This window comes from Stegodyphus dumicola, chromosome 2 (assembly GCF_044657685.1).
Source record: "Stegodyphus dumicola isolate Sdum_Otavi_A_Nest chromosome 2, ASM4465768v1".
NCBI classification, from domain to species: Eukaryota; Metazoa; Arthropoda; class Arachnida; order Araneae; family Eresidae; genus Stegodyphus; species Stegodyphus dumicola.
In genome coordinates this window covers 98,787,290-98,814,541 of record NC_140769.1, presented here as the reverse complement: position 1 = coordinate 98,814,541, position 27,252 = coordinate 98,787,290, and the positions used below count along the sequence as shown (strand labels likewise).

At 33.2% G+C, this 27,252-nt stretch overlaps 1 protein-coding gene and 1 long non-coding RNA gene across 5 annotated transcripts in view; both read left to right on the top strand.

Annotated features, from left to right (window-relative positions):
- Window positions 1-1,385: 1,385 nt before the first annotated feature.
- Window positions 1,386-19,526, top strand: LOC118202406 (U12-lycotoxin-Ls1d-like). 3 transcript variants are annotated; one of them, XM_035374585.2, is made up of 4 exons: window positions 1,386-1,455; window positions 6,607-6,690; window positions 11,477-11,522; window positions 19,290-19,526. In XM_035374585.2, exons 2-4 carry the CDS (start codon window positions 6,624-6,626, stop codon window positions 19,447-19,449), a joined length of 273 nt encoding a protein of 90 aa, XP_035230476.1. In that variant the 5' UTR covers window positions 1,386-1,455; window positions 6,607-6,623; the 3' UTR covers window positions 19,450-19,526. The 3 variants fall into 3 exon arrangements, with proteins under 3 accessions (XP_035230476.1, XP_035230494.1, XP_035230486.1); XM_035374603.2 differs by having other exon boundaries at window positions 1,407-1,434; XM_035374595.2 differs by lacking the exon at window positions 1,386-1,455 and adding an exon at window positions 3,161-3,355.
- A 6,698-nt stretch (window positions 19,527-26,224) lies between these two features.
- The window catches only part of LOC118187313 (uncharacterized), a 160,598-nt gene continuing 159,570 nt past the window's right edge, over window positions 26,225-27,252 (top strand). Inside the window, exon 1 of one of the 2 annotated variants that reach the window (XR_015039510.1) lies at window positions 26,225-26,262. This is a non-coding gene — a long non-coding RNA (uncharacterized LOC118187313). The remainder of the gene's footprint in view (window positions 26,263-27,252) is intronic. The other variant, XR_015039509.1, reaches the window with a different exon arrangement.

Genomic DNA, 27,252 nt, shown 5'->3' with positions numbered 1-27,252 from the left:
GACTGGTTTATATAATTTACAGAAATCAAATAAAAACCGAGATATTTCCTATAACGACAAAATGATTAAAACATGGGCAAAAAAAAGAAAACAGTTTTGAACGAATACTTTCTTCTGAACGAAACATGGTCAGCCGCTACTAGAATTACCACGCTTGATGAACTTATTTGCCTTAAGCTATTATATGAAATGAGTAACAAGTTAGAGTCCCATAATTTAACTTTATTGCATTAATAGGGTCTAAAATCTGTTTCTCTCAAACTTCTGAAACGCCCGTGTATGCGAACTTCTGTTGTAATGAATTTCCTTCCCTCATACCAAGAAGAATGTTAGAATGTTAAGAATAACCTACTTAAGTGATTAATTACTTCTGTCTTGAAGATATTTGTGCGGTTTCACCCACTGTGTGCAGTTTTGCTTTAGGAGAGGACTGCAACTGAGAACATCAATACCCAGACGTTGACACTAAACAGAGGCACTAAACAGACGAGAAGCAAGATGTCTTCAAATGAGAGAACTAAACGAAAGAAGGATTGGCATGCCGTTTAACAACTCCTGAAAACGATGAGCCATGCAATAACGTGATAGGTAGAAGCATCAGGTAGAAAATTGACGCGGGCGTTCGGGCGACCTGCCGACGTCTGAATGCAGGAGTGATATGGGCAACTTCGGAGTGAAAGGTTAAAGAGAAACTAAATTTCGGTTTGTTATTATCTGTTAGAAATTTTAAACATCGATACTACTAGCTATAAATAAATTATACTAGAACTGCAACTTCTAATTTCTTTCTTCATTTCAGCCTAACAAATGACATTAGTAACAGTTTAAAGTCAAAGAATTTAGGGAAACCGTAGTCTCGGTCTGTTGTGATTTTTATACCTTGATCTAATCAGTCGCAAACTAAACATAGAAGAATGGCAACGTTTTATTCATTTCTTCGTCTCAAGTTAAGAAATGACTTTGGTAACAAGTTATAGAGCTTAGGAAAAAAAGGAAAAAGCGGACTTGGTTTACTATTATTTGCGTAATTTGTGAGGCTATTTGCAATTTTCTTCGTCAAAATTATCAAATGGCTTTGGTTGAAAGAAGTGAAAAAACGTGGTTCATTATTATTTGCTATGCATTCTGCATGTCATATATCGCATTTCATATTATAAGTGAAATTAAATTCACTTGCGACAGATGTTGAAAAATAACGAACTCAGAGAAAATTTTATGCTAATAGAACATATTCATCATATTTGATGATTAATATTCTTTTCGAAATATTTTTTAACAAATATGCCATCTGCTAGTTTGAGAAACATAAATGTCTTTATTATCATTTCAATAAATTTTCATATCTGCAATGACAGGTTTAATTTTTACAACGTATGTGTTCTCGTATATAAGTACCTACCCGCATGCACGCAGATATATTCTGAAGCCTTCAAAGTAAGTTTGATTCCATTTAAAGTAAGTATTTTTACTATTATTATAAGCACCAACATAGCTGTGCGATTAGTTAGTCCTGTTACTTTTGCTATGCAATTTGTCATTATTATTTCGATTACTTAACTTAAAATTTAATATTTTGATGAAATTAGTATTTAATTGCATAAAAGCAAGTAAATTTCTTTTCTCATACTACTATATTTATATGTTGCGTAGTCCTACTTTCATGAAAGATGATTTATTTGCCCCCTCAATGACAGTTTTACAATCTAAAATACTAGTTATGTGAAGGGCATTAGGTTTACTAAAGGAGAAAATGTGAAGAATCAGTTATGAATATGAATCTTTAAATGTTAGCTTAGCGTGCTAATACTTTATGCCATCACGAGAGAACGACGAGTAAATTTCAGAAAGTCACTAAATCCTCTCGCATTTAGACGGTGACTAGGAAAAGGCCCAGGACACATTCCATCAATTTCGGATTCTTGAGTATTCCATCAATGTTTTAGTTTGGGATATATGCTATTAGCCATTTCGAATCGGGAAACGTAAAACCGTCAATTGCTTTTTCGCTAGGTTTCAAATTACGAGACTTTTAAATGTTAGCTAGACACACTAACTACTTTTTCTACAATGGCATGCAGTTGGGAATCAAAAAACCCCTTAATGAAACATTAGCATTGACGGAAGCAGAATTTTATACCATTTTGTCTTCATTTTCATAATAAATAAATATTTAATTGTTACTGTCATTTTCGAAAACTCCATGGTTCATCAGCAAATGATATTCGTACAGGAGTGTACAACATTTTATGTACGTCATATGGTGTCAGCAGAAGTCAACAAAACGCTTACGTTTTTAGATTATATAAGCTGTAAATGTTACAATTATTTAGAGAGAACATGATAAAATTATAAGAAAATTTTCCAGTTCAACTAAATTAATTTTTAACATTTTTGGGGAAAATTTTCTACTATATTTTGAATGTATTCGAAAATAAAAATTCTTGAAAATTGAAAACGTGAGTGATTATTTGTTTGATATAGTGAGGTTTCCTTTAGTTTCATGTTTTTGCCCAGTAGTATATTTTTGTATATATTAATGGTTTAAAAGTTTTCGGTTTATTGATTTTTCTCATAAGAGTTTCTTGCTCCGCCTTTAAAAACTTGCTTTAGTGAAATATCTTAGTTTGCGTCTTATTATTTGTATATGAAATAACGGAAGATGAATAATTTAAAAATGAAATTTTAACATTTGCTTATTTGCAAATGTAGAAAAAGTTAGCTTTTGAAAATGCCGCAATTTTTTAATGTAAAGATGGCCACTAGTTATGCGAAAAAACATTGTAACCTGGAAAAGTTAACATGATGAGATACGAAAGGATTACCAAACACATTTTCTTGGCGATCGTTGATAGTGCGAAGATTCTAAAATAATATCTTAATAAATGACAGAACGCAAATGGTACGGATTTATTCGATATTTTAACAATATGTGAATGGTAACAATAAAAAATTATCCCAAAGATTTTGATCAACCCTTACATTTGAATCATAATAACCTTCAGGTACATTCTCTATATTTGATGATAGTAAGCATTGTGCATTTATTGAAGTCATTTCTACTTCCTCTTACGAGGTAGAGAAAGTATTTGTTTTATTATTTACGTGCTCCTTCCTTAGGTACTACACGGAAGGGAGGGATGTCTTCGTGAATGACTTTCTATGGGGAACTGGCTCGTATAAACGTTACAGACGAGGAAACCACGAAAACACCCATTCAGAGAGTCCATTCGCGGGAATCGAGTCTCTGACCGAACTACCAGTGTTCAGCGACTTAACCGCTCGGCCGCTGGTGGGCCTAGAGGAAATGCTGTAATGGCCCAAAACAATCCAGTATCCTATTTCAGGATATATATGGGTAAATATATCGACCCCTTTACCCGGCTTCAAAACCCGCACTCGGCTTTTATTTTTGCAATCACTGGTCTTAGTCACGGGCATTTTAACTACAGAAATGTTTTAAACTACGAAAATGTTCATGTTTTGGCAATGTCAAATTTAAAAAACAAAACGAAAAATGATGAAATCTAACTTTTAATGCGGTCTCCCGGCTCATATGCTAATATTTTAGAAAGTTTTATACTCATTATGAAAACAAAAATACTAGAAATGTGACGCTCTACGACGAAAATTGACCGGGATGTTTAATTTTAAAATTTGCTGTTTTTGATGTTATTTTCAACTTGCCTTGAGGGACTGTTTAACTAAGCTAGAATACTAATTCAGAAGTCAAACAACAAAAATCAGCGTTATATTTACCAAATTTTCACAGGACTAGTTTCGATGGTTTTACCGAACCACCATCTTCAGCTGCAAAACCGCGATGGTTTTACCGAACCACCATCTTCAGCTGCAAAACCGCGATGGTTTTACCGAACCACCATCTTCAGCTGCAAAACCGCAAAAATTTTTGCGGTTTTGCAGCTGAAGATGGTGGTTCGGTAAAACCATCGAAACTAGTCCTGTGAAAATTTGGTAAATATAACGCTGATTTTTGTTGTTTGACTTCTGAATTAGTATTTATTCGGCGTGTTATTGTGTCTTAATTAAGCTAGAATAATTCGAGAAAATGGGTTTAAATGAAGTGCACCAAAAGGTGTATATAATTTAATATACTGTATAAAGTTATCTGGTGTCCATATCAGATTCTTTTATATTCAAGTTACTACCTAAACTTCCATGATTTGTTTCTGTTTTTAAAGATTAGGATTTCAAATATTATTTTAAATTGAACAATTATTTTAGAGCAATAATGCATAGTACTGAGAAGTTGAACGCTACTGTAAAATGCGAGCAATCTTAAACATCTCATTTTAGAAAAAAAGATGTGCAAAATAAGGGCTAAACACGTAAAAAGTGTTATATGATATACATGATACATGATAGTTGTTCAATTCAGAATTTTCCACAATACAGATCATGAAATCTGAACAAGAAATGAGGTGTGGGGAATTTTAGAATAAATTGCTTTCCTTAATATTAACCTTGACAAATGTCTAAGGCTGATTTCAGATTAGTAGATATTGTAATAAGTGTAATAACAGTAATTTACAGGTCACTGGGTTATAAAACCACAAATCTGCCGTCAATCGAAAAAAAGACTAGAAATCGTTTTTCTAATATAATAAAGTTTAAAAAACAACTTTGAATTTAAATGCATCTTATTTTATTGTGTTCTAGAAATGTATTGAAAATTGGTTGTGAAAATTGTGCTCCCCTTTTTCATTACCTTGTAAAACAGTTTAAAGGTATTAACTGTTGTCTCTTTTTCTTTTTTCAAATCAGATATATTCAAATGTCTGGAGTTTAAATGTTAGTAGATACGTAAAATACAAATATATCTCTTTTACGGTAAGAAAATGATAAACGGCTATATTATTTGATTTATGAAGAAATGATTTTACTGCATTCATATGTCACCCATATGTCACAAAAATAACTATTTTAAGTCCTCTGAAAAGATAAGTACTGAAAATTCTTTTTCTAAGTTCCTTTTTTTTTTTCAGAAACTAATTTCCTTACAGTCTCTATTCCAGACAGATTAAAACTTTTTAAAAATGCAATTTGTCTTGGAAAACAAATCATTTTAAATGAACTGAATTTTAATTTCTTGGTTAACCTTTAATTGAGTAATGAGGCTAGCAATTTTCGGCAACATATTTATTTGAGGGGGGATCATAAAGGTAATAAACATGTAATATGATACATTGTTCAATAATTGAAAAAGAAATTATTCACAGTGTCCAAATGCTAATAAAAATCACCCAAATTAATTCATTTAAGAACTGAAAAATTGATTAATTTTTAGTTGGAATTGAAAATTAAACAAATTTATTGAGTTCTTAAATGAATTAATTGGCGAATTAATTAATTGACTGAAAATTAAACAAATTTATTTTCAACGAACTAAACTAAATTCTCAACCATGTTTTAGGATACCTTAGGTGATAGTAAAACCCTCAATACCGATATCAAGCACTAAATGGTCTTCTTAAAGTTAATGGTGTCTTACCGGAGGTCTTTTGTAAGGGAAACTGTTTGATATTCAGGAACATATGAAAACGCCAGTTCCTTTCTTCACTGAGTAACATTTACGTGTGTAATTACATTTATTAAATTAATGTTCTTTCCAAAACTTAATAAACACTGTTAAGAAAATGCATATTAACACTAATATAAGATTTCTGAATGTTTAAAGCTCATTAATTTTGTCCGTTATCGTAATTTATTGTAAGATATAACACGAATATCTCGTAATCTACCTTCGAGAGCTCTTTATGAAGGTTTGGTTTATTAGATTACGGCAAAGCACTAGAGACGGATGAGTTCGTGCCTTAAGGGAGGATGAGTTTCTGGAGAACGTTTTAAGGGAAACTGGCTCGTATACACGTTACACACGGAGAAAACCACAAAAACACCCATGCAGCCAGCCCGTTCACTGGATTCGAACCTCGGACCGAACTACCAGTGTTCAGCGACGTTACCGCTCGGCCGCTGGTGGGCTTTTATGAAGGAATACCTTCTTATGCTTTTTATCATAAATAATGAATCATTCAACCGAATTCGCCAGCCGAGCATAAAATCATTCAAAACTAGAAGTTTAATAGTTACGTTCATTAGCTTGCCAAGTTACAAAGCTACGCGTTTGAGAATTTTTACCCCCTCCCTTCCGTACAGATTCTGATACTGGATTAGGATGACACTACACAAAAGTATCTTATAAGGTATTTTCTTTTTCTTTCCAGCATGCCTTCGTGGTGTAACGGTAGCATATTCCAGAGGTTCAAGTTCGAGTTCTGGCGAGGGCATTTACCTTAAGATATTTTCTCGCTTCATGTTATAACGGTAACACACTCGGCGCGCATTCGAGAGGTCCAGCCTCGAATCCCCTTAAAAAAAACCGTGATGATTGTACAACCGTTAGCTAAACAAAAGTTTTTTTTACCACTATTTATATTTTCTAAGCATCATAAAGCATTTTGTTTTACATATTTGGCATGACGATCACTATATTCTACGCATAAAATAATGAAACATGATTTATGACTTTCAGAAGAATCAAATCGTTCTACTACTTTGATCTTAATGATATCATTTTTCTTCTTTCAGACTAGTGAAGAACCAAGATGAAATTCCTTATCGTTTTGTGCTTTTTAGCTGTGGCTTATGCAGCAAGCGTTGAAGAAAAAGAAGGTAACTGTTTTAAATTTTGTTAAAAATTAATTGACTTATGCAGTTCGTGTACCAAGTTTTAGAACTAAATTTTAAAAAAATCTGATGTGTACACCACATGACTTCCTTGCACGGAATATTAAATTATACGCATTTTTTCTTGCATTTTATTTAAACTTATTAGATTGAATTAAACCTACTTCGCCGACAGCGCATAAACCACAATAGAATAAATGCATTCTTTAAAATTCACTTTGTTTACCATAGCGACACTCTGGCACTAGGTTTACTTAGCAGTATTATATTTCATTCATATTATAACTCAGAATGCACAAAATGTATATCACTTAAAGAATTATCTAATCGTTGCCACATGTTCTATTCAAATACTATAATAAAGCTAGAACTATGTATAAAAGAAATTAAGCAAACAAAACAAAACAGTCTTATCTTTCACAGACGATTGAGTATTTCTCATTTAATTAATTCAGTTCTCACTTCGCGAGAAGGCAAAAATACATAAAAACTCAAAATATCTATATTAAAAATTACTAAGTAAATCTCAAACGCTTATTTCCTCGAAAAAATTCCAGAAAGAATTAAGCATGATTTAATTGGAAATAATAAATGAAGGCGTTATCTTTGTTGTTGCGAAGCTAAGTTTCTCTAGATTGGAAACAAATCCACTAGTCTCCTGTTTCAAATGTAAACATCAATGGCTGCCATTAAAAACAGGCTTAACGGCAATTAAACAACTTTAAAATTGCTGATAATTCTAAAATTATTGCACACAGATTTACTAAAGGCATAAAATCCTTAACCGGAAGATAAAAACGACATAATTCAATCATTTTTAAAGCAAAATGTATAATTTACAAACATATAAGAGTAAAGAAACTGAGATCACTGAGCCGGGTAATAGAGTGGATATATATATAAATATATTTATATAAGTTTGGTGCGGCCGATTGCAACCAAAATACGAGGTGCACATCTACATGTTATAGCAGTCCTATATACAAAATTTCAACTTTCTGAGGCTACTCGTTTTTGAGTTATGCGAGATACGTACGTACGCACGCACGTACGTACATACGTTCGTACAGACGCCACGAAAAATTCTCTTCAGAATTAATTTTAAAGCAGTTTTATAATTTTTTTGAAGGAAAAGACTATTTTATTCTGTCCTTACGTACAGATATGACGCAAAAACATCGTTAAATTGCATTCGATAGCGGTCAAAATGGATATTTTCGTTGAAATATGCTGCCTGAATCTTTTCGCGATTACAATACTTCCTTTTTACTTCGTAGAAGGAAGTAAAAAAGCTGAGATTTGTACAAGGAAATTTTATCATTGTTGAGCCTATTAACATGTGCTTCATTCACTGAACTTACGAATTCTTTCACAGAAGCACATTATATAAAGCAGGGTTTCTTAAACTTTTTTTCAGTCACGACCCTTTTTTATCACTGAGATTTTTTTTGCGACCCCTAGGCTCCACATTATTTACGGAAATTTAGTGAGACTTCATAAGTATTACGCAAATTCGACACACGTGTGAGTGAAACCATTAATTTTTTTCACTTGCACTGTAATATACTATTGCCGTTTTAGGTCATTAGCGTTAATGTATAATTTTAAGACATAAAACAATGTGAACATTTTAAATGAGTAACAGAAATGACAGCGTCACGTGCAAAGAAAGTAAAATGAATGTTTATATTATAAAAGGAATGCGTCGAAACGTTTCCGTTCTTTCTTTGTCTGTATTGTCTTATCTTTATCTATTTTCAGATACGTTGTGTAAAAATATTTGGTAATTGTAAAATTATTATATTATCCTTTTATTGTTGTACCATTTTCATTTAACTGTTAATTAATTGCATATCATCACATAATTCATTACAGTGTGATAGTTCTGTACTTCTGAGTTGTGTAATAAAAATTTGATGTTTATACTGAAAAACTAACGGAGGATTATTAGAAAGTGGGTACTACACTATCTGTCAGTGATTGCCACTGGCCGCTGTGGGCCTAATTTTATACTGCAGTATATATCTATATCTATATTCTAGGATCGGTGAGCTCAGTCAGTGTTCTTTAATTCTTATATATTGATAAATTGCGCATTGTTTGCTTTAAAAATGATTAAATTATGTTATTATTATCTTCCGGTTAAGGTTTTATGCCTTATTTAGTTAATTTTCATGCAATAGTTGTAGAATTATCATCAATTTAAAAGTTGTTTAAGTGCGGCTAAGCCTAATTTTTGTTTACCATAGCAGCCATATTTGTTTACATTTGAAACGTAGCAGAAGAGTATATTAAGTCAGTTTCTACACCTTGAATAATTTTTCGCCGTGTGGGACCAATAGTAAACTTTCAGTTTTGTGCACCGAAAAATCTGCCTTGTTACCTGCTGGCCGAATTCCTTTTTTTGGTAGAAACTCTAATTTTAATTTTAAAATTGTTTTTTTAATAGTTTTAACTGTGCTTGGTGTTTTATTTGCTTCTTTATTTTTCAGTTTTAATGAATATATTTTGAGGTTTTACGCATTTTTGCTTTACCGCGAAAAAAGAATGAATTAATTGAATGAGAAATCTATCTCTAATGGAATAAGTTTAAGTGAAATGCAGCAAAAAGTGCTTACATTTTAATATTCCGTAAAAGGAAGTCATATGGTGTCCGCAACAGATTTTTTACTGCTAGGTTTTTAACTTCCCCAGAATTAAAAAAATATATATATATTTATTACGCGCCCTAACTTTAGATACGAAGACGTTTGAAGGGAAACTGGTTCGTATCCACGTTTTAAACGCGGGGAAATATACGAAAATGTCCATACAGCCAACCAATTTCTTTTGCACTCGAACTTACTTAGTATAAAACACGATTCTGAATTAACCATAAACTTTCTAGCCAATATATGCTAAGTAGATAATTTTTTATCTCAGAATGGGCTTAGAGATCTTATACTGACAACTTATAAGGATGTACGAAGAGTTGATTTACATTTTTTTAAAATGATGATCATACACATGGCTTTTATATTTATAAAAATGAGGTAAAGTATTTAATGCTGCCAGGATCAAAACTGACAGTTAGATTTCTCTATAAAGGCAGTCTGCTTATAAGGTTAAACTTAATTTGACTTAAATACAAACACTACTCTATCCTTATAGACTGCTAGACGAATCATCCCTCGCGTCTTTGTTTTTCAATAACAAGCCACTAAGTAAATAGAGAATACAGTGTAAAAATAACTGAAGGATTTATTTAAACTTAAAGTTACAGTACTAAACGTATGAACAAAATTAGTTTTCGTTTCACAGCTATTACCTAAATTTATATCAAAACATTTGAATTTCGACGGGTATTGCTGTGGGAAAGTTAGAGAAATGACATAAACTTCCTTTACGAAAAACTTTAGTTTCCTTTAAAAGGTTGTTTTCTTCAAAAATAAGTTTATGTGCAAGGACGATATACTTATAATGACAAAAAATGTTTTAATTAATAATTAACTGAGGAATATACAGGATATAAGGAGAACTTATTGATGTTCTATAACCATTGCATTACTGAGAAATTCAGAAACATAAATACAAAAAGATAAACTCAGTTTTTACATTTATGCAAATATGTATGTTTAAAATTTAAATCTTATTATTAAATCGATATTAAAATATTCTAGTAGTTTTTTAAATAATTAATATTTAAATAATTTACATACAAGATGAAAGGAGAATCCATTATATTGGAGAAATAGCGAAAATATCGTTGAAAATAAATGAAGTAAATTGAAAAAGTCAAGCAAAATTGCATATTAATTAAGCATTTATAAATAATGAAAATGCAAGAAAATTCTGTTTGACTTTTATTATACACGATAAAGAACGTAGATAATTATTTACGTATTTGGCATTACAGAAAATAATGTTTTTTATAGAAATTTGTAAAGTGCTGTTCTCAGCGATATGATACAAAGCATTTAAAGTGTCATGAATATTATATTTTTGATACCGTATAAATCTTCTCATGTAATCAAAAAGACGTTTAATTAATTTTTATAAGGAAAATATTCACGTTATGGCATTTTATAATTTAAAATGTAGTATTTTATAAATTACGAAATCTAACTTAAATACTATTTATAAATCTAACTTAATACTACTTAACACGAAAGCCAACTTAAATACAATATATAATAAATTTACAATATAAATCTAATTACAGAAAAAATAAAGTAGATTTTGCAGATTAGATGACAATGTAATCTGAAGTATTTTCTGTTTATCAATTCTAATTGAACATGATAAAACATATAAGATTTATCGTCTTCAGAGGAGAGATGCCGTCATGAAAGATTTTCTAGAAGACACCAGCTTACATATCCCCTTTACACATGAAAGTAAACCTAACCAGTTTACCTTGCCAAGAACTCATATATCTTGCTAGATCTTGCTAGTCTTCCCAAGAACTCATATATCTTGCTAGGTCTTGTTAGTCTTCCCAGGAACTCATATATCTTGCTAGATCTTGCTTGTCTTCCCAAGAACTCGTATATCTTGCTAGATGATAGCACTAATGATCATGGACAAATAACATTTGTGATAACTCAGAAACTGTTGGAGAAGTAACATTATTAAAAATTATCAAACTCCTTTTCTCAGTTGCTCCTGTCTCAAATAAATTTCTAATACTTTTATAGTCATTTGGTATAATAGTACAGCTATTAATTTGAGTTTAATGGCATGTAGAATTTTATTGGAAATTCTTTGAATAGCACAATTTTATATCTTTCAGAAGCTGTAGCGAGAAGCATGGAAGAAGCCGCTCCAGAACAGGCTAGGTAAGTAGAACTATGATTCTTCTAAAATTCTAACAAAACGCAAGATTTTTGTGACAATTTGAGAAAAATAATTTTGTGCCGTTTAATAATAGACGAATGAAGAAGTTCAGTGTAAACATTAGCACAAATATGGAAAAAAAACTCAACTCAAAAATGTATTGCTGAACACGGTTTCTTTGGAGCTCAACTTAGTTCTATCAAAGCATCATTAATGTGGGATGAGGTTAGGATTAAAATAGAGGAAGGCAGTGGCATTTTAAAGGTATTTAATGATGAAAGAATAAACATGATTATGGTATGTACAGGGTGAAAGGAAGTAAGATAAAAAGTCTATTAATCATGAAACGGAATCACATCATCAATTAACATCGTCGAACGGCATAGTTCAGCTCCATCCATCGCCATGTCCATCGGAATGCAAGTCTGTCCATTTCCTCACACAGCTTGAAGAAGTATCTCTCTGCTGTAGCTGTTGCCAGATTTAGGAAAAGGCGGACGAGTTATAGGAGCGAATTACCACACGGCCATTCTGCCTGGAAGTTTCAGTTCAGGCTGGATTGGCATTTGGTGTCCAAGTTTGTATTTGCAGGCAGGTTTGCGACGTTTCTTATACTGTCGTATATGTGCTAGCTGTAAACGGAGGAGGTTCCGTTGAGCTTCAATGCATAATGCAACTTTTTCATCATCATGCTGTGTCAGCAATGTCATTGTCTTTGAAGTTCGTTTAAATTTTCTTCGTTTATACTTCCAGCCTTCCTTCTTGCGTTTCTTGGAGTGTGAAGTAGATAAAGTGTATGAAATTGTAATTTTTCTTCCAAATATTTCAGCATTCTTTTGTGCCTCAAAAGCTTCAACTGGAATGTCAGAGACAAGTAATTTCCTTCGATTATTTTCTGTTCTGTTTTCTGCACTTTTAGCAGGTATTTTCTCGGTTGCTTGATCAGCACATGCTTTTTCAAATTGATTCAGCTGATTTTTCACAGTTTCTTCAGTATTCTGCACGCTTGGATCATTATCGACATCATCATCATCATTAGCTTCATGACTGTCATCATCATCATCTTCGTTGTCATCAACATCATCTTCATTGACATTATCTTCATCAACAACAGCAACGTCATCTTGATCAACATCATTATCACCATCTTCATTAGCTTCAGGAGTGCCATCATCATCATCAGCACCATTAGCGTTATGATTGTCGTCGTCATCAATATCATGATCTTGATCCATGTCGTCGTCTGCGTCATCACCATCTTCATCAACATCATCGTCATGAGCACCATGATTGGTATCAGCATCATCTGTGTCATCGTGATCATCCAAATCCAAATTGTCATCATCTAAATCCAATTCTGAATCGTCATGTGCATCATTATTATCATTTTCCTTAACTGTTTTCTTCAACTGAATTTCATTATCTGTTATTTTCTGAAAATCTTCCATATCAGTGTTGACTTCGTGTGATTTGTGAAGAGTAATGATATGTTGAACTTCTTCGAGAATTTCCGATTGTGAGATGTGTGAAAGGTCAGGTGGAAATGTGTGATCATGAGTAACATTAGCAACATTAACAAAAATTTGATCATTATTATTGTTGCATAAATGAATACCATCTTTATCAAATGTAAATCGAGTTTGTTGCAAAAAGTCTACTCCAATAATGGTATCAAGAGGAATCATATAGTCTTTTACTCCATGGATTTTAGCAGGTAAAATAGTGTTTTGAATTTGAATGTAGTCCTGAAAGAATCCAATACTTTGAACTGTGTCTCGGCCAAGTCCTGAGAATGTAATTCTGGAAGGATGTAATGGTGGAGAACCAATTTTGCGGTATGTTTTCTCCGTAATAAGTGTTGCTTGTGAACCAGTGTCGTAGAGAGCAGTTAACCGAGTTCCTTTAAGTTGAATATCAACATGCATCGGATGTTTAGAAAAATTTTGAGTAGAAAGTGCATTTACAGTACTATCGGATGTAGAACAATTAGGAGCAGATTCCGTGGTAGAACTACCAGAACGTATAGGACAATTGGAATGAACGTGACCATAATTTTGGCAGCCATAACAGAATTTGCCATTAGATTTATTAGGATAAGTATTGCTTTTGTGGCCTTTCAAACCACAGGAATAACACAGTGGTTGAGTATCTGAGGCACGTTTAGCATGAATTTTAGCACCGGGAAAGGAATTTGTAAATTTCTTTGGGGTATTTTGCTTCGAATGTGTTGAATTGTTAAAGAGTTTTTAATAAATCTTCAGTTTTTCTTTAAATTCAGGATTGGAATTACAACCGTATAAAATTATTTTGTTGTTTGATGAATCAGGAATACCAGTGATAACATAATCAATCAAAGAAGAATCATCCATAGAACCTTTGTGTGCGAGGTCTCTCATAGCTAAAAAATATTCTTGTAAGGTTTCAGATGTTTCCATGTGACGAGATTCCATTATTTTATGTAATTGAAGGCTATTAATTTTTTCCGAAAATTCATCTAATAAATGGTGTTTTAATTGTTCCCAATTAGTAATTTTACGAATTGATCTTATTAATGTTAAAGCTGGACCTGTAAGACATTTTTTAACAAAAATTACTTGGTGTACAGGATTCGTGATCTCATAGAGATTAAAAATATCTTCTATGTCAGAAATAAAAGTTTCAACGCTGTAATTATCCCGAGAGGAAAAGGGTTTGATCAAATCAACAATGTCTTTTAAGCGAAAACATTGAAACGGAACAGTCTGTGTTTGTGAAAGCAATAAATTTCCGGGCGCGCTTTCAAGAGAGATTTTTGACTCCATTTGTTTACATAAAGATCCATCGGGAGTGTGATTAATGGCTGTTTGGGCGACGCTGCGCGTCGAGGGTGAACTTTGCACCAAAGCGTCGTCTTCAAGGTCGCTGTAGTTAGCGGAATCCGATTTTAATAATGAGACATCAGGTAGATTCGTAAGAATATTAATAGCACAGTTTTCAATATCGGTGGAAAATTCTCAATGCAGTACGCTACATATGGCAATTAAATCTGTGAGAGAAAATTCTTTGATGATTTTTTGTTTCGTATCTTCAAAGTTAAATGGTTTTGGAAAACCAGAAAAATTGCGTAACCTAGCACGATTCTGCCGATCACCATCTGAGCCAAAAAGTAAACGATGTAAAAGCTTGATGTGCTTGGTACTGGCGGTTTTTAATGACTGTGCAATGTTGGGATAATCGTTAAGTGTAGCCATTATTTATCAGTTTTGTTTTTACCAAATATGAAATTCCATAAAATATGTATGTTTCGATTTCATCAAATATTAATTTTCTGGTTTCAGAAATTAGTATACCAAAATATACTCTTAATTTTTCATATTCTTCAAAATAATATTAATTCTTCTTAGTATATTACACAATAACTATGATGGTAAAACGCTCAAAAATCATAAATGGAATTGTGAACATATGATTCAAACAAATAGTAAAATATATCGTCAAACAAATCGTCATATAAGACTACGTTAAGAATGGAAAATAGAATTTCAGTTTAAGATATGATATAAAAATTAATAACTTCAAATAATATTCTACAGTGCCTGGAAAATATAGGCATCACAAGAAATAAGAAATTTATGCATCAAATTCAAAAACGAAAGTAATTCTTCAAAGTAACTTTTTTAATACATCACAATTCTTTAAATAGTCAGTACTGTATTTCCATCAAAATCAAATACCTTTAGTTTATTCAATTAAACTTCATCAAAACTGTTTAATTAATTATCATCAACAACAAATTCGAAAACGGAAGTGTTAATTCTTCAAAGTAATAATCATTCAAAAATAAAATTAATTTTCATCAAAATCAAATGCCTTTCGCTTCTTCAAATAAACTTCATAAAAAGGCGTCATCAAATATTCATAATAACTTGAAAGAATATTACTTCCTCATTAGTATTATTTCATCAAATAAAATTAGCTCTACTTACGTGCTGATGAATCACAACTGGGATCTTGCGATATTAGTCCATAGGTTTCCAAAGTATTCCATCATGAAGAGCTATACTCGGAATGTTATATAGTAGTCTAGGGGGTTTAACCCGCGGGAAGGCGCGTGGGGTGTATCATACCCCAACCCTACATAAAAGTGGAATATTCCTAACTTGTGAGACTGAAATTCTGTGCTTTTTTCAGTAGCTGAGTTTCTAGTTGTGGTTGACTTTCAGAACCGCTTTTTCTTTGCCTGTGTGTTTCAGAAAAAGATTTATCGGTATTTTGTTGGAACTGGGGTATGACACACCCCACGCGCCTGTACGTGTAAGTGTTTTTCTGACTGAATATTTAGTTCAGAAATTTAATTCTAGAATGTAACAGTAAATATTTCTACTCGCAAGTGATTTTAAAGTACTTGACATTAAATTCTAAAAAATTTCTAACTGCATTATGGTAAAAAGAATGAGTCCCTATGAACTGGAGATGCAACGCATGCGAGATTTATTAGAAATATTTGAAATCGATGAAGATTGCATTTCGGAAACTGAAGATGAAACTAAGAATATTTTCTACAATGTTTTGGTTTCAAAAAAGATAAAACATTAATTCCTGATGTTCCTAAAAAAGGAAAAACTTCTTATGCTTTATATAACGATCATTATAACATTATAACATTATATAACGATCATACTATAGATGATACTATTGGAGAAAATAAAACGTTAGGAATTATAGGTTTTAATAATGTGACTAAAGGAGCAGTGGATATGGGGGATGAAATGTCAGCCAATTATTCAATTGCCAGAATAACGAGAAGGTGGCCAATGGTAATTTTCTTTCCTGCACTGAATGTTGCTGTAATAAATGCTTGAAATATATTACATTCAACTGCTAATCCACCTACAAGTAACAGAAGTCTGTTTTTGAAGGACTTAGCATTACAATTAATGAAAAAAAGTATTGAACAAAGATCAGAGATTAACACTTTTCCAAGAAATTGACGTACTGCATGCAAAACAAAAGCAGAAGTTTCGATGAAGAATTAAAACGAATACATGAAATTAGAAACAACTAAGTATGAAAAATGTGTTAAATTTTTTGCCCTCGCGCAAGGACAGAAGAACGTGAATGCAATGTTTAAAATGTGAAAACATTCTGTGCCAAGAATACATGAATGTATTTCGTTCAAAGTGTGAAGAAATAAAAAAGCATGGTGTATTAGAGATGCAATGAAACTTAGAGGCATGAAGTTTATTATTTTCATTTATCTTAATTTTAACTCTAAGATTATTTCGGAAATTAATTTTTTGAAACCCAATTATTATTCACTTATTTATAATACACGAGAACAACAACAACAACAACAACAACAACAAAAAAAAAAAAAAAAAAAAAAAAAACAGTTTTAAAACTAAATAATACTCTTTTTATTGTATTTTAAATATTGGGGTATGTGATACCCCACGCGCCCGTTCTAGGAACTTTTCTTGGTGCGCCTTCCGCCGGGTTAAAAAGTTGAAGAGAAGAACAGATTTTAGTTCAAGGAGTCGAAAGAGTTCGTGGGGCCGAGCCCCCATGTGGGATGAGGTTAGGATTAAAATAGAGGAAGGCAGTGGCATTTTAAAGGTATTTAATGATGAAAGAATAAACATGATTATGGTATGTACAGAGTGAAAGGAAGTAAGATAAAAATTCTATTAATCATGAAACGGAATCACATCATCAATTAACATCGTCGAACGGCATATTTCAGCTCCATCCATCGCCACGTCCATCGGAATGCAAGTCTGTCCATTTCCTCACACAGCTTGAAGAAGTATCTCTCTGCTGTAGCTGTTGCCAGATTTAGAAAAAGGCGGACGAGTTATAGGAGCGAATTACCACATTAATCATGTTGATCGTAATAGAAGTTGTAGCGGTTTATATGGAATTTGGAATGTTTGGTCGAGCGAAGAGGGGTGGGATTCAAAGCAAGTTTCCTGCGCACCTTCGGCAGGGAAAAAGTGGAACAAAGTCACAGTCTCTTGTACTTTTGTAGTTAGCTAGGACTCTAATATTTGCTAATCTGCTAGTCAAATTTCACTTCAACAAATGAAACTTCATCTTTTAGAACTAGAAGATTTTTGGATATTTAGTTTGTAACGTTGCATTGCTAATTTAACCATTTTTTATGATTTAGGTCTTTACTGTCACTTCTTTCCGTTTCTCTATCAGATTGAAAACCAAGTTAAGTACACTTAAGTTGAGGTTGTTGTATTGTAAGACAGCGTGTTTTAGCTCTCGAGGCCACGTTCCTAGATTTCGCTAACTCACATAAGATTGTAATTTTCGGCTTTTCATTATAATTGCCGACATTTAAATTGTTATCCCATAAGAAGGTTTGAGCCAACTTCGCGTTAAATCAAATGTGTAGCCGTTGGCTACTAGACTACTAGTTTTCAATCTTGAATTTGACTGTTGTTTAAGTTTCATCGCCACAAGTGGTGGTTGATTTGTAAGTACGAGTTGTGAATTTGTGTTCAAATCCTGATTTAATAAAATGTTCGATTTAAAGCTTTACTAAGACTTGTCCGTTAGACGCCGATAATTCGCTACCAGTTTGTTAGGAGTTTGGAATTAGTTTATGTTACCAATGAAAAGCCAAACTCTATAAGTTCATAGAATTGTTAAAATTAAGAACGGCTTTAGACCAGTTAAATTAAAAATTTTTGAATCAAACCAAGGGTACTAGAACAGGTATTAAAACAAGTAACCGCCGAATGAAGGTTTACGCCCTCTGTTCATGGCTTAAAAAAACTTCGCACCGTTTGATTCAACCTCATTCACCCATAGTTAAATTCCGTTAAATAAACGGCCTTTCGTTCTTAGAATATACTCTATGGGATTATGGGGGAGTGAGATAAATCCTTGGTGTGGAATTTGAGCTCTGTGCTCAATTTTCATGCTTGACAGTATACCAAATTAAATACACTCTGCTCAAAACAAAATTCAGTTCTTGTTAATTTAGGTATTTAATATGATTTTGTTTCTTGAAAATTACATGATGAGTTAAAAATATGGCTACACGTTTCTCTAAATCTAATGTATTACTGTGCATTGCAAACAGAAATGCTGCCTATTAGAACAATCGCAAGGTAATGAAAGTAAAGAGATATATTTTAAAGCAGCCTTATTGTCAAGAAATATGAGAATGTAGATAAAAAGACCAGTGCACAGATAATTCTGGTCGCAAGCAGATGATATTTTAGGGGGGGGGAAGTTGACATATTATAGTTATAAGGTATTTCTCCCTCCTTCTTGGCGTGCCTTCGTGGTGTAGTGGTTTGCACGCTCAACGAGTAATTGAGGGGTCCGCGGTTCCATTCTTGGTGAAGGCGTTGCTAATTTTTCATCTTTCTTGCTTTCAAAATTTACCTAATGTCTCTACATTGGCTCTCGAACTAAAAGGGTATTAGATGATGGTTCTCCACACCCAAGATTTAGCGATTGGGTCCCCTAAAAACCCCAGTAGCCCTTTAAAAGGGGGAGTATATAAGGTGTTTCTCCCACCTTCTTGGCGTTCCTTCGTGGTGTAGTGGTCTGCACGCTCAGCGCGTAATTGAGAAGTCCGCGGTTCGATTCCCGGCGAAGGCGTTGCTAATTTTTCATCTTGCCTGCTTTCAAACATTAGCTAATGTCTCTGTAGTAATAAATGTTTTCAGTTATCATTCTTCAAGTTTGCTTAAATTCAAAAATTTTGTAAACGCATTGTTGCATTTAAGATTAGCACACTAACCTGCCGTCTTTTGCAAAAATTTCAGAGACTGTGTTGGAACAAAGGAGATTTGTACCGAAGGCGATGACTGCAGCTGTTGTGGAGAATGGGACATGTGCGACTGCAACAATCCCAATGAACCGAACGTCTGCAGATGCAAGTACGCCATGATCTACACCAGAGTGAAGAAAATGGCGATGTGCTAGGACGGAGCTGTGAAGTTTATGTACACCCTTGCTGAATCAATAAATTGACCTCCTGGCATTTAAAATATTTCACTAAACCGCACATTCATAAACACTACTGCAGATTTCATCTAACATTCTTATACTGACGTAATTGAATTATTTTATGCTAGGAACAGACTATGAAAAAAATTATTTTTAAGTTACAGTGCTTTAGTTAAATGAACTAAGGAGGAAAAATAGCTTTAACTGAAAATAATATTCGTGATTACATATGATTTTTAATAAAGGCGATGCTTACAATCGCAGATTTTAAACCAAATTGTGAAAACTGAATTTGAACTGAGTGTAATCATTCTTATGTATCTTATCATGAAAAACCGAAAGAATGTCGACATTGAATGTCCTATGAATGTCAACACAGACCAAATACGTTGATTTATAATATACATTTGTAGACTCAATATTTGGTTACATTCTTATATATTCGGACTATCACCGTCGTATGTCGATAGACACAGATATGCTCTAGCGCAGGTGTCGAAACGAGGAAGTGAGAAGACAGATAGGGATGTGTTGTAAAAGCACGAGATGCTTGTGCAATTCAAAGTGCCATAACAGTTTAAGTTGCCGCATTATGTAAGATTATATAACATCAGTTACAAAATGAAATGAGTTCTCTTATTTGGGGTTACTTTCTTTTCTCATTCAGCATGTTTTGTTCGTTTTAATTTCAACAGTGTATTTACATCTGCTGTTACTTAAGCTTTCTTTGCTTTGACAAATGTCATAACATGTCTTAACAGTATGATTTAAAATTATAACAAAACATTTTTATTCAACATCCACCATCAAAGCAAGGTTATAGAGACATTAGGATTTTTTAAGTAGGAAACACGTCGAAAGTGAGGAATGCCCTCGTCAGGCTCGAGCCTGCACTTTTCGAATACTCGCCGAATGTGCTAACCGTTGCACCGCGAAGGCATACTTGAAAGAGGGATTAAATATATATACTTCCTAATTGAAAAGACGACTGGGGGGATTAGGGGACTCAGCCACCAAATCCTGGTGGTGAAGAATCATCATGCACCACCTTTTAGTTCGGGTGTCACTGTAGAGTCATTAGGATTTTTGAAGGAGGAGAGTAAAAAATCAGCTGTGCCCTCATCGGGACTCTAACCTGGATCTTTCGAATACGCGCCGAGTGTGTTATCCGTTATACAACGAAGGAATGCTTAAAAGAGGTAGAAAATACTTTAGAAGGTGAACGTCGCCATTTGGCGGTGTAAGTGGGAAATAAGTATATTTAGCAAACAATATTTCGGACGTACACCAAGCTACTATGTGAATATTGACATTCAGCGAAAAATGTTGACAGTTCTCCTGATTTCCGTCTTTCACAGTAACATAATCATTTTTGTAATTTTCCCTTCTATTGTTCCTCGAAATTCAATTAAGTAACAAATTACTTTTATTTTGCATTTAACTTAAAATGCATAACTTAAAAAATAGTTTATTGATATAATATTTCGTCTTTTTTTGCTCATTAGAACAAGGAGACATTAAAAATAAACAAAATCTTGGCTTATGAATTTAGAAAAATTAATCTTTCTAATCACAATGATTTCTACGTGCAAAGCGGTACCTTTCTTTCAACTAATCTTTCTAATTAGAATGATTTCTACGTACATGATATTCTCTTTCTTTTAGAGTCTTTCTGTGTGTCGGTAACGATAAAAGCCGGCATTCTATAGAATGCCTAGGCATTTTGTACAATGCCGAAAAATGGGCTGCAATGTATGAAGCATTTCCCACATTTCTTAGGCTTGTTACAGAATGCTAAATGACAAACTGCAAAGTAGGAAATACATGTTTCGAATATCGCGCGGCAAGGTCGTGAATTTTAATGCTCCCTTCAGGCTGAGAATTTTATATTTCGTTTACGGGTGTCAAAATACGCCCTGTTCGTACGTTAATTTGTTCAGCAAAAAGTTAATTCTATACTGTATTGCATGAAAATAGAAGTAGTCTCGGAGAAGGAAGGAGTTCGGAGTATTGAGATATCTCCGCGTTAGCTTTGCTCTTTAAATATTCTTTGCACCGTGTTGTGTTTAACGTTCTCAGTATTTGAAGTGTAATTATTGATTGTACTCTGTGATGCTGTCAACACCTGTAGGAGTATTTCTGTGAAAAGTTCCGGAACTCTAAAGTGTTTCTTTCGATGACATAAATTTTATAATCCTGTCATCGGACCTGTGCGCATTCAGTCTATCACGAACCTGTATTCACGCAACAATACTTAAGGGAATATTCGTAAGTATTGTCACTGAATCTTTCACTTTCTTTTCATTCTCAATCACAGAGTCTCCAGCAAAATAATTGGCATAGTCATTAAAATTTATTTAGAAGTTATTATTAGTTAGCCGACAAAAATTTACCTCCGATAAAAATGTATAAAATTTGAGGAAGGAAACAAAAAATTTCTCAAAAAATATTGGGAGCGGGATTATATATTAATACATAGGATGTTTATACATTTTTAGAATGATTTCGTTAAATAATTCAAAAACTTAAATGTTTTGAATAAAAATTTCTGGCAACAGCTTATTTTTTGAAGTGAGAAATATGCTATTAATTAAAAGTTTATTCTTCTCTTAAAAGGTCGCATGTTAACAAGGTGTGAATTGAAAGATAGTTTTTTTTTCTTTCCAAAGAGAAATATTACTATTCCACAATTCAAAAACGTTGTGAAATATATGGTATTAGTGCTAAAATAAGCAGCATTATTAATCGGCAACGGAAAAATCGTCAATCATTACTTCTAACTGGAGAGAAGACTCCAAACGAGTACCCGAAAAAATTACGTTTCTAATGTTTCTAAAGTTAAATAGTTCGTAACATCAGAAACTCCGCTGACACAGATATCAGTTGCAAACTCTTTAAATACATTTGTATCAATAATAATATAAAACAAAAGGCCAAGATTTGCAACTTAAAAAATTTTTAAAAAATTACGTTCAACAATTTTTTGTTGAGGCATGTGGCTCAGAACAATTTGTAGAACGCTGTGTGAAAGTTCCTTAGCAGGAAAGTGGAAATACATTGTGGCCCTTGCTGAAGCATGGGTTTACTTAAATGTTGCCACAAAAGAACGTAAATTTGTTCTCGAAAACGAAGTGAAGAAATGTACAAAGCTGGTTCTGCCAATGCAAAGAAGGTTTCAGTAAGGTATTTATGACTGTTGCAAGGAAATTAAAAATAAGAAGATAAGAAATGTTTAAATTAACTTAGCGTACTATCAAGAGAAAGTTTTACGTGCGATTTTTGCAGAATTCCATTTCTTTACCCCAATAAGTTTCAAAGAGTGAAACTTCATTAAGACAAAGCAACAAGTCATACCTCGAAAAATACCACTGCATTCCTTGAAAGAATAAAGACTGCAACAGATGTTGCATATATACATTTTCAACGTATTACTACGAAGTCTCCTGACATTTCATCTATGAACTACTGTGCCTTTTGTCTCTTGAAAAGAACTCTTTCTAAGCACAAACTCACCACGATTACTGTGTTTTGGAAAGAAATGAAAATCAGTATCCCTGGAAATTTAATAAAAAGCACTTATTTTATGGAAATCATTATGCAGAAAAAAAGCTATCAGATCAAACGTGCCAAAGTATTGAGACTAACCATATATTGCTAGAATGCCCTGACCGAAAGTCACAAGAAGTGAATGTTATTGAATATCCCTCTGTCGACTTTAATGTGGCATCATTTCGTTGAATACATAATAGGGTCAGTGAGGAAAGCTGCTGTTTCAAATAAATTTTTAATGACCAGATTATGATAGCTCGAAGGCTAGAAATGAGAATTTTCGAAAGAGTCGATTATTTGCGAGCTACCATTGCCATATTTGCGAACTGCCATAGTGTCTGTGATAAGTGGAAGAAAGACATATAGGTAGAAGTCTCTGAGAAGCTGACTTCCGTGATGAGATCAACAGATATTAACGTACTCTCCCGTATGATGAAGGCAAATATGTTATTGCCGGTGGCTCAGCCACAGATGAATACAATGCAAGTTCAAATACAAATGCAACTAATCACATAGTTCATCAAATTTTGTTGGATTAAGGACTCCACAGCAGACTTCCCTTCTGTTTTATGGCTACATTTCAGCGATGCACCTAAAAAGGGGTTTCAAAATGTATCTTATTGATCTCCGCCGTTGTTTAACTCCAGCGCAGTTTCAATGAGGAAGCTCACTTTGCTCGGCTAATAGTGCAGCTTATTGGCGGAGTCGCCAGCATGTAGGGCAGAGATCCGGATCTCTAAATTTATAATTTATAACCAAATTTACGTGAATGAAACTAATCATTCTGCTAGACGTTGTGATTAAGATAGACAAGATTTGTCAATAACGACACTTGCGTGTAGGGCAGAGATCCGGATATCTGCCCTACACGCTGGCGACTCCTTTCGTAAGATAAGAAACCTTTCATGAGATTCGACTAAATCTTACGAAAGGTTTTTTTTTGGGTGTACAGTACTTTAAATGAGCTTGTGCTGAGCAGACATAACAATGGGTATAAGATCTATAAGTGGGGACATTCTAATGGATCCATGAACATCTTGAAAGAACCATGCAACAATGGAAATATGTTGTTTGGTTAAATGAATCACGTCGATGATGGATTCAGTGTACTCCTTTTTCTGGCGAAAGTTTGGCAGACACATGTATACGAAAGGACAGGGGTAGATGTAATACTCTTCGGGAAACATTCTTGTGAAGATCTATAGGCCAATGGTTGTTGCAAAACACGCAATAAATGCTGAGAACTATGTGAATATCATTACGGACCAGTTATACCCTTTCATGGCTTTTGGTTTTTCTCCCCGAAGTGCCTTCCAGCAGAGCAGAGCTATTTATTGGAGCACTCCAGTGATTTATTGAATATACGGAATGTTTCCGGGTGATATACTATTATCCTAACTCTTCGAATATTGATTTTGTTGAGCATATCTGGGATATCAACTATTTCCTTTAATCAACAGCTCCTTTCATGGGACTTGCATGACCTCTAACTGTAGATTTAGCCCAGTCTTCTTCCGGATACATACCAAGAGACTTTAGAATTCACTAGCGACAAAGGCAGAAAAACATTATATTAAGCGGATGGTCAAATCATATTGTATTGGCAAATCGATCAGTAATTTTTGGAGAAGAATTCTTAGACTCCTAAAGTGTCGTCATTGTCAAATCTTGTCTATCTTAATCACAACGTCTGGCAGAATGATTAATATCATTCACGTAAACTTGGTTATAAATCATAAATTCTTCAAAAATTTTATCGAGGTAAAAAAAAGGGGCAAAATTTCGGGGGGGGGAGGGGCTCAAGAAGTTATAAAACATTTCATGGCCGAAGTGATTATCTTTAAAATAATATGTACTGGATTAAGCAATACATGATCTTCGTAAGACGACTGACTAATAAGTGATTATTAAGAATAACATTTTATATATAGAATTAGACAAAAACAAAATGCCACCAAGAGAATTGAATTCTAAAGATGCAAAATGTGGAACTTAATTTTTGAGAGGTTTTGGGTGTTAACATTTTTTACAAGGAAAGAAAATGCTACCTTTTTAATTCAATGTAAAAATGGATCTCGAGGCCACCCCTCATACGCATAAGATATATATAAATACAAGTAAAAAGCAATTCAAAACTAAATTTTTTGGACGCGGTTCATTTAAATTGAAAATAATAATTATTATTAGAGATTTAAGATTTTTTTTTGTTTATAATTTTTATGCTATAATTTAAAAAAAATTAAACTGGCTTGTATGGTTTAAAATTTACATATGTTTTTATTTTTTCATGTACTAGATTACTTACATTTGCATAGTTTGTTATTTGGCGTCGATATGCTCAAAATAATATTTTTATGCTTTTTAAATTTTGTTTATGTTCTTGATGCTATAATTTTACACTACTTGCTTTGGCTTGTAGGGGTTGGGCTGAGAAAGACACAGATTAGTTTTATTTTTTCCTGGCTAGAGAAATTAGGATATTTTGGAAGCAGGAGACATGAATAATGAGCAAAGCCTTCGCCGGAACTCGAACCACGGACCTCTCGAATACACCCCGAGTGTGCTGGCCATTACACCACGAAGGCATGCTAAGAAGGCGAGAGAAATACTTTATATACTCCCTCATTAAAAAACTTTAAAGGGTTTTTATATGTTGATCTAATCAGTCGCAAACTAAATAAATACAGAAGAATTTTTCATTCATTTTTTCATCTCAAGCTAAAAAATGACTTTGGTAACAAGTTGTAGTTCTAGAGCTTTAAAAAAAGGAAAACGGTCTTGGTTTACTTATTATTTTCTTAACTTGTGAGGCTAGTTGCAGACTTTCTTCGCGCCAAAATTATCAAATGGCTTTGGTTACAAAAAGCGCCAAAAGTGAAAAAAAATGGTTTATTATTATTTGTTATAAGTTCTGTGTGTCACATGTTGCATTTCATATACTAAGTAAAATTAAATTAACTTGCGACAGATTTTGAAAAATGAAGAACTCAGAAAAATGTATGCTTATACAACATATCCATCATATTTGAAGATTAATATTCTTTTCAAAATATTTTTTAACGAATATGCCATCTGCTGGACTGAGAAACACATATGTCTTAACGTTATTGTCATTTGAATAGTTTAATGTTTCTAATATGACAGGTAGAATTTTTACAACGTATTTCTTCGCGTATATAAATACCTACCTACATACATCCAGATATTTTCTGAGTTAGAGTAGGTTTGATTCCATTAAAAGTAAGTATTTTATTTCTATTATTATAAGCACTAAAATACTTGTACGATTAGTTAGTGCTGTTTACCTTCGTTGCGCAACGAGTTATTAATATTTCGATTAAATTTATTTAGTTGCATAAAAAAGAAATAATTTTTTCTCATACTATAATTGTACCTTTCCTGGTCCTACTGTCATAAAAGAGGATTTATTTCTACCCCCAATGAATCACTCTTGCAATCTAGAAGACTAGTTTTGTGAAGGCCATTAGGTTTATGAAAGCAGAAAATGTGAAGAATCAATAACGTTAGCTTGGCGTGCTTTTATACCTTCACGAGAGAAACGAGGAAATTTCAGAAGTCATTAGATCCTCCCGCGATTAGAGGGAGAGTGGAAAGAGACCCAAGACTCCTTCGATCAGATACAAATGGTTGAGTATTCCACCAATTTAATAGTTTGGCGATTATAGTATACACCATTAGCAATTTCAAAACAGAAAACATAAAAAAAAAAAAAAAAAAAACTATTGCTTTTTCCCTAGGTTTCAAACTATGGGCCTTTTAATTGTCATCTAGACATACTAACTACATATTCTACAACGGCATACAGTTAGCAATACGTAAAATGTTCACAATTTAATCCATTACATTTTCCCACCAAGTTAACAATTTTAACTGTAACATAAATTTATCCGATGTAGTAGTAAAAGCCACTATGCGATTACTTATTTTTTTAGCCTAAAAGGCGTTCGCCCTGAAGGATTATTAGTCCCGAAATGGTATTTTACTTCGAATCGCTATAAAAGGATTTATCACTTTTCAGATTGTTGCCGCAAATATTATCGTCCAGTATTATATTTAAAGATATAAGGTATGTCTCTCTCCTTTCTTGGCATGCCTTCGTGGCGTGGTGGTCTGTAAGCTGGACGCGTATTCCAGAGGTCCACGGTTCGATTCCAGGCCGAAGGTTTTGCTAATTTTTCATGACCTCTGCTTCCAATTAACCTAATGTCT

What these genes read in the sequence shown, in the direction of transcription:
- LOC118202406 (XM_035374585.2), top strand. Translation starts at nt 6,624, where the DNA reads ATGAAATTCCTTATCGTTTTGTGCTTTTTAGCTGTGGCTTATGCAGCA. An exon ending in AAGCGTTGAAGAAAAAGAAG is followed by an intron (nt 6,691 to 11,476) that starts GTAACTGTTTTA and finishes TATATCTTTCAG; the next exon opens with AAGCTGTAGCGAGAAGCATG. An exon ending in GCCGCTCCAGAACAGGCTAG is followed by an intron (nt 11,523 to 19,289) that starts GTAAGTAGAACT and finishes CAAAAATTTCAG; the next exon opens with AGACTGTGTTGGAACAAAGG.